This window comes from Trifolium pratense, linkage group LG4 (assembly GCF_020283565.1).
Source record: "Trifolium pratense cultivar HEN17-A07 linkage group LG4, ARS_RC_1.1, whole genome shotgun sequence".
In the NCBI taxonomy this organism is placed as follows: Eukaryota; Viridiplantae; Streptophyta; class Magnoliopsida; order Fabales; family Fabaceae; genus Trifolium; species Trifolium pratense.
The window spans coordinates 54980552-54988788 of record NC_060062.1 but is presented as its reverse complement, the minus strand read 5'-3'; the positions used below and the strand labels follow the sequence as shown (position 1 = coordinate 54988788).

Sequence of the window (8237 nt, the reverse complement as noted above, 5' to 3'; positions counted from 1 at the left end):
TCTTGACTTGAAGGGAGTAGCATCTTGATTTTTTATATTGTATTTTTTGTTAGCATATATGGATATTCTTTATATTGTATTTTTAAAAATACAATTTGTATTTTTCTTCTTTATCTTGTCTGTACTATATATAAATTAAAAACACACACATATGTGTGTGTCAGTGTGTGTTTTTTTTAATAAGAAGTGGTCAAAGATAAATTAAAACCATTGATGTTGTATTGAAAACCATGGTTACTAATTGTACTTCAAAGAAAGACATTCATTTTCATATAGAGAGAGCAAGTAATTGAGAAAGTTGAGGGAGTTGAGTGTCTTTCACAAAATAGAAAAAGTTTGTATCATTTAATCATTCCCAGTAGTAGGTGAGTGAAATTATTATTTTTTAAAGATTAGTCAAGTTTATTAACGCTTGCTATTTAAGTTGGGGATATTAAGGTGTTGGATAAATATAATGTATATATAAAAAAACTAAAGAATTTGGCAATGTTTGAGATTATATATATCTCTTTTATAAAAAGCATTGAACTATTTCACGTAACGTAGATTTCTGCCTATCTAATAATTTTTGCAAAATTTAATGTATGAAAATAATTATTTTTTTAATGTATGAAACTGATTTTTGAATTATTTTAATTATTAATTAAAGAAGTATTTTATATCTCAGAGTGGCTAGATATAAAACAAAGTTGTACTTTCACTTTGTCCTTGCAAAACAATAGACAAATCTACCACTATTTCATGGATTTCTTTATTTTGGGGGGGGGTTTGTTTAGATAGAAGCTGGTACTGGAATGGTGGGAGAGAGGTTGGGGAGGGACCGAGAGAAGAATTGGAGAGAGAAGAAACTTATCTTGTTAATTTAGTATTAAATAAACAAGAGAACACAATTTTGATGCGGTCTTTTAATTTATTTTAGAACTTAGTTGTATTTAATCTACTTTTCTTATAATTTTTGTTAGTTAAATTAAAGAGAATAACAGATATCAAATGATCTTTAAGAATATCAGTATAGACATATTCTCATAATAACATAAAGGCTTAATTACTTAATTGGTCCCTTAAAGATATTTATGGTTTCAAATTGGTCCCTTAAAGAAAAAAAGGGTCAAATTGGTCCCTTAAAGACCTTGCCGTTAAACATTTTGGTCCTTTCCATCCAGAAACTGTTAATTTTTACAGGTGGCAAACTGGATGCTTACGTGGCTGCTATGACTAGGCAAAAAATTGATGATTGTGTATTTAACATTCCAATCCTCATCTTCATTTTCATCTTCATAAATTAGGGTTCTTCATTCATCTTCATCCATTCTCTTCTTCTTCTTCTACATTCCAATCCTCTTCTTCTTCTTCTTCTTCTCTTATCGAAACTTGTCTTGTTACCCACAAAAAATGACAAGCACCAGTGATAGCTCGTTTGCACAGCGCAGGAAGGTTGAAACAAGTGGAAGAAGTTCAATTGGGAACACTGGATCTATAAGTTCGGTCATTAGGAGACAACCACAACACTGCAAATGTGATGAAGTTGCTATATTACGAACTGTTAAAGACATTTCAAGTCGTAATTTTGGGAAAAAGTTTTGGGGATGTAGAAATTGGAGACATGATGGTGATGCAGGTTGCAACTTCTTTAAGTGGTTTGATGATGATATTGTTGATGAACGTGATTTGAAGATTGCAAGGCAAAAGAAGAAAAATGGAAAGTTGAAGAATGAAGTTTATGTGCTCAAAAATGAATTGGTCATAACTCAAAAATGGCTAAAGATTTCAACTGGTTTTGGGTGTTTATGTTTTGGAATTATCTTGGTCTTAGTGACCATTATCTTGTTTAGTGGTAGATTCATTTCCAACCCATCTATGTATTCACTTTAGTTTATGTCATTATGTAATGAATGGAGTTTGTGTAATTTATGAAGTAATTTATGCATAATGTAATGAGGTTTATGTATGGAATTCAAATTAAAAAATGGTAGTTTTCAGTATCTTCCTATACTCTTATCCATAGAAGTGCTTAATCTTCAATAAACATTGCTTATATTAAACAAAGTCAGGCCTATGAAAAGCTACTTAATGAAATTTTTCTTTGACAGTTCTACTTAATGAGTGATGTTATGTATGGATTTGTTTTGCTTTATGCACAATTTAATTTGGCATGGTTACTACTTTTGCTTTAAATGAACAAATTTGGGCCTGTAACCAAATGTGCGCAAAATTTTGAGGCCAAAGATTGAGAGCAAAATATTGAGACCAAAGACTTTCAATTACATTAATTTGGTTTCTCAAATACATCATAACAATTAATCAAAAGATTGAGACCATATATATTAAGGTTCTCAGATACATGATAACCATTATACAAAAGATTGAGACCATATATAATAAGGTTCTCAGATACATGATAGCCATTAAACAAAAGATCGAGACCATATATACTAGGTTCTCAATTACATCATATCAGCTGACTAAATATATACTAACATTGAGGGCATATAAACAAAAGATCGAGACCATATATACTAGGTTCTCAATTACATCATATCAGCTAACAAAATATAACAGACACAAAACATCATAAACTTCAAATTCTCCATGTTGGTTGTGTTGAAGTTTGGTCTCTTCTCTTAAAAGGCAATTTCTGTCTGTTGTTGGTTGTGACTTGTGGCTGGGTTGCTGCAGGCCTGGCTTGTTCATTCTTCTTTCTTTTTGTTGAAGAAGGAGCTGCAGGCTTGTCTTGTTGGTTCTTCCTTTTTTTTGAAGCAGTCTTGCCTTGGGCTGATGCAGAAGCTTGTGTTGAGGCAGGTTGTCTTGCAGAAGCAGCAGCAGGCTGTCTTGCAGAAGCAGAAGCAGCAGCAGAAGCAGCAGGTTGTCTTGTTGCAGAAGCAGCAGCAGACTGTCTTGCAGAAGCAGAAGCAGCAGCAGAAGCAGCAGGTTGTCTTGTTGCAGAAGCAGCATCAGCTTGTCTTGTTGCAGAAGCAGCAGCAGCAGTAGGTTGACTTGCAGAAGCAGGAGGTTGTGCAGAAGCAGAAGGTTGTGCAGAAGCAGAAGCAGTAGGTTGTCTTGCAGAAGCAGGAGCTTGTGATGTACTAGGTTGTGTTGAGGCAGGTGGTGCTTGTGGTGGTGGTGGTGGTGGTTGTTTGCAAGTTTGTTTGTTGTGACCAGGTCTTTTACAATTACCACAAACAATTCCATGAAAAGCTCTCTTCATGTTCCCATCATCCTTTTTCAATTCATCAGGTTCCTTGTTCCTCTTTTTTTTAGGTCTGCCAGGTTGCCTTTTTATTGGTGGTGGTTGAAGGTCAGTAAACCGAGTTCTTACCCATAAGTTTTGACCATTTGTTGGGTAGATCATTGGTTGATAGCAAGCTTCATATGTTTCTTTTCTGAAGTAGTCAGGTACATATTGACTTGGATCAATTTCCATTTCTCTCATACAAGCTATTGCATGTCTACAAGGTAATCCTGTCAACATCCATTTTCTGCAAGAGCATTCCTTTGTTCCAAGACTAACAGAAAATTGGTCACCACTAGCTGAAATGTGCCTAACTTCAAACAATTCATAACCAGCAGGCCTAACCAAAAAATGATAAGTAAAATATAAGTCCTCAACAATTATACCTAGTAAACTATAAGAAAATAAGTCATCAACAACTATACCTGACCATCCAATTGTTGCTGAATGATGTCTCTCTTTCAAGCTTCTTTTTTATGTTTGGTAGGATGCTTTCAACATATCTCCCAATTTTTTGTCTATTGGTTTCCCATCTCTCCATCATATACACTCTAATTTCTTCAAGCATTGTCACTATAGGCTTGGCTCTTGCACCAACAATCACTGAGTTGAAAGCTTCAGACATGTTGTTGACCAATGTGTCACATTTTGCCTCAGGTGTGAAATATGATTTGCTCCAATGTCTTGGTGGTATTTTGATTAAGTGCTTGAATGCCTCAATATTTATAGTCTTGATCTCTTGCATCTCCCTATGCCATGCATTAACATAAGTTGCATTTGCAGCCTTCCACATCAATTCCTTTAATTTCTTTCCAGGAAATTTCTTTTTGAAATTGTTGTACAAGTGTCTGACACAAAATCTGTGGGCAACACCTGGAAGTAACTCATCCATTGCTGGAAGTAGTCCCTACAACAAGAAAGCAGTTCAATTGTTTTAAATAGGAATATTATAGTAAATAACATTATAGTAAATAACAGTAAATACAAAAAGTGTTTATGTAATTACCTTTTGTTGGTCACTTATGAAAGTGATTAAAGAACAAGCTCTTGTGCCTCCTAAGTCATTAGTTAACAGCTCCAAAAACCATTTCCAAGTCTCTTTTGTTTCACCCTCAACCACAGCAATTGCAATGGGTAGCATTTGATCATTAGGGTCTCTTCCAATTGCAGCTAGTATCTGACCACCATAATATCCTTTAAGAAATGCCCCATCTAAACCAATTATTGGCCTACAAATTAAAAAACTTTCCTTACATCCCTTGAAACAAATGTAAGCCCTTTGGAAATGTGGACACAAAGGCCTTTCAGGATGTTCCAAGTCAGCCTCATCACCTTGAAATGGTGTAGTAGTGACTATAACTGTTGAACCACGGTTTGATCTTAGTAATTCATGGGAGTAGTCATAAAACCTAGTGTATTGTTCTCTAAATGACCCATCTACTAAATCAAAAGCAATACCCCTGGCTTTAGATGCTTTGCTCTTAGATATCTTTAAATTCCATTTTTGTTGTGTTTTCTCCATAATATTAATCAATTTCAAATTGGGATTCTCTTTAACCTTCTTATGTAATCTTTTTCCCAACCATTTGGCACTAAGCATTTTGACCTTAGGTTCCCTATTACACTTATGCTCATCTTTAACAAACATCAATTGCCAAGTTTCTTGCCCTGGAATATGTGAACAGTAAGCATTCCATACACAACCACTTTTACAAATCAGCCTTATCCTCTTCTTGTCATTCTTCTTATATTTAATAGCTCTTTGAGACTGGATTGCATAACATCTTATTGCTTCTTGAAACTCTTGTTTACAAGCAAAGTACATTCCCGACTCCCACTTATAATCTCTCATTGATGATGGCATCTTAAAGGTTGGCAATTTGTAATTACTAGGCCATTCTGTGTCATGCTCATCTTCATCCTCACTATCCTCAACTTCATTCTCAATGTCACTGTCACTTCCACTATCTAGCTCCTCACTATTATAATCCTCAATATCACTCAATCCTCCAACAAAGGCTTTATATTTACTCTTGTCAATATTCCCAACATCTTCTTCAAATAACTCATCACCTTGTGCAGTTTGTTGTGCACCTTGAACAACAGTATATATATTAGAGTTATTATTCTTCTTTTTTGGTCTTCCCTTCTTGCTTGTTGGTTTGCTAACATTACACTCTTGCCTCACTTTCTTACCTTTCTTTCCCTTTCCCTTGGTCACAGGTTCATCAACAACATTTTCATCCACAACAGTCTCATCCGCAACAGTCTCAAAGTTATCTTCAAGCAAACAATCTTCTTCTGAATCATCAAAGTGTATTCCCAGGGCACTATCTTCACTGTCTTCATCATACTCAACTTCATTTAATAAATCATCAATAACATCATCATCAATTCTCACACCTTTCCCTTTTTCAGCAGTAGGGCCAACCTTATCTCCCTCGGTAGGGCCAGTTGGGCCAGTTTCATTGACTCCCTCACTTGGCCCATTATCATTTAAGTCATCAGTTGGACCATATTCATTTACTCCCTCAACAGGCCTATTTTCTTTTACTCCCTCAGCAGGCCCATTTTCATTTACTCCCTCTGCAGGCCCATTTTCATTTACCCCCTCAATAGGCCCATATTCAATCGCTTCAATGAATTCAGGCTCAGCCATTGGATGCATAAGATACAGGTGGACTCTTCCATCCATTCGTGCTATATTTTTCATTCTATTTGCATCCATATCATCCTCCAACAAAACCAACTCATTTACATCTTGTGGGTCATAAAACCACATTGTGTCTATACTTGGGTATTTCAATTTCTTCTTAATCTCTCCAACAAACTCAAAATACGAAAAATAATCTTCATCAACAAACCAACTTACATCTGCTCCAACATACCCATTGTGATCAAACTCTTCAAACCACCCCCCATGATGTACCACCACCTCCAATCTATCACCCATGAATAATACACACCACACCTAATAAAATAACACCCAAAATAAACGGACGGACCACAACAAGAAAACAACAAAATTCCAAAACATAAGACAACAAAATTCCAAAACATGAGCCAACAAACACAGAACCCTAAATCATAAACAAACACTAAAACCATAAATAAACTAGCAACAAGAAGAAGACAACAAAATTCCAATAACAATCTAAAACAATTCGAAATCTAAAACAGAAAAGAAACAAATACAAAACCCTAAATCGATTCGATTTGTAAACACAGAAACACAAAGTTAAACATAAAAAGGATCGATTTGTAACCTGGTTGTGTAGTGTCTCCTTCGATTCGCCTTCGATTCACCTTCGATTCGTTGTCTCCTTCGATTCGCCTTCGATTCGCCGTTGTTCGTCGTTCGTCGTTCGCACCACAAGGTTCTGAGTTTTCTTTTTTTCTTTGTGTAGTGTCTTTTTTTTTTTATCTCTTTTGTTTTTTTAATTTGCCATTTTTTTTTATTTTAAATTTTAACTTTAAGTTTTTTTTTAAATTAAATGATTTACCTAGTAAGCAGCCATGTAAGCACCCATGTGAGCAGCCACGTAAGCATCCAGTTTGCCACCTGTAAAAATTAACAGTTTCTGGACGGAAAGGACCAAAATGTTTAACGGCAAGGTCTTTAAGGGACCAATTTGGCCCTTTTTTTCTTTAAGGGACCAATTTGAAACCATAAATGTCTTTAAGGGACCAATTAAGTAATTAAGCCTAACATAAAAGTATTCTTTTTGGTGATGTTACAAAGTAAAAAAAAAAAAAACATAATTTAATTTTCAAGTTTATCTTTCAAAATGAGGGATTCCAAGTCAGGGGGTAGGCAATTGTGGGCAGAGCACTTCGAATATGATCCCTCTTTTGTCATATAATCCGCGCATATATTTTATTCCCTAAAAACATACATCAGTGTAGTGCTACTAGTCTCAGGTAGAACATTCCTAAATGAAGGATGTCCCACAAATAATGTTATTATCACATTTGCTGCGACAAAATTCAAGTCCCATCTGGATAGCCCGCACCGCATCACCACCAACTTCATAGTGAGAAAAGCCAACTACCCAATCACCTTCATGATTGCGAATAACCTCAAGAACAAAGAGTGTCTTCTAGAAAACTACCATTCGGATTCAATTTGAGAGTACCTTCCGGATCGAGGAGGGCTCCAATCAGCCAAGAGACATGATGAATGTAAATCTATCCCAACCCTAAGAACATGCATCAATGTAGTGCTACTAGTCTCAGGTAGAGCATTCTTAAATGAAGGATATCTCACAAATAATGTTATTATCACATTTGCTGCGACAAAATTCAAGTCCCATCTGGATAGCCCGCAGCGCATCACCACCAACTTCATAGTGAGAAAAGCCAACTACCCAATCACCTTCATGATTGCAAATAACCCCAAGAACAAAGAGTCTTCTAGAAAACTACCATTCGGATTCAATTTGAGAGTATAGTTTGAGAGTACCTTCTGGATCGAGGAGGGTGAAGTAGCAAAGTTTTTCACAAGAAAGGGGGGTTTGAATTGTGAACCTTTAAAAATTGTCCTTTTAAAAATTAGATATCAAAACATACGTTAGAATGATCTCAGAATAAATAATATAAGTTAGGAGAATGATCTTAGAACGATCTTTGAGCTGCAAACAAAAACAATAAGTAATCTGTGTGTGTTAGTGTTTGCATAAAATTAATATGAGTTTAAGGGAGAGAAGAGACACAATAATTTTATCCTGGTTCACCCCTTAATAGTATGGGCTACTCCAGTCCCCACGCTCCTGTGAGATTGTCCACTAAGAGATTCTACCGATCTCAAGATACACTTCTTCTTTGATCTAATCCAAGATCACAATCTTCCAAGCTTCACTTGCTTGATCTACCTAAGTCTTCCTAGACTTTATGAGGTGTCACTCAATCAATAGTTACGTATTGAATTGAGCCAATCTTTACAATTTTGATAATGGTTTGGATCTAAAGCTTTCTCACTCAAACTAAGTTGAAAAGCTAGTTACAATAA

The 8237-nt window shown here is 35.5% G+C and overlaps 1 protein-coding gene across 1 annotated transcript; it reads right to left on the bottom strand.

The window, feature by feature from the left end:
• Positions 1 to 3882: 3882 nt before the first annotated feature.
• Positions 3883 to 6182, bottom strand: LOC123922946. Its single transcript, XM_045975603.1, has 3 exons — positions 4236 to 6182; positions 3945 to 4136; positions 3883 to 3912 (listed from the first exon to the last, which is right to left on the bottom strand). Exons 1-3 carry the CDS (start codon positions 6180 to 6182, stop codon positions 3883 to 3885), a joined length of 2169 nt encoding a protein of 722 aa, XP_045831559.1.
• Positions 6183 to 8237: the final 2055 nt, after the last annotated feature.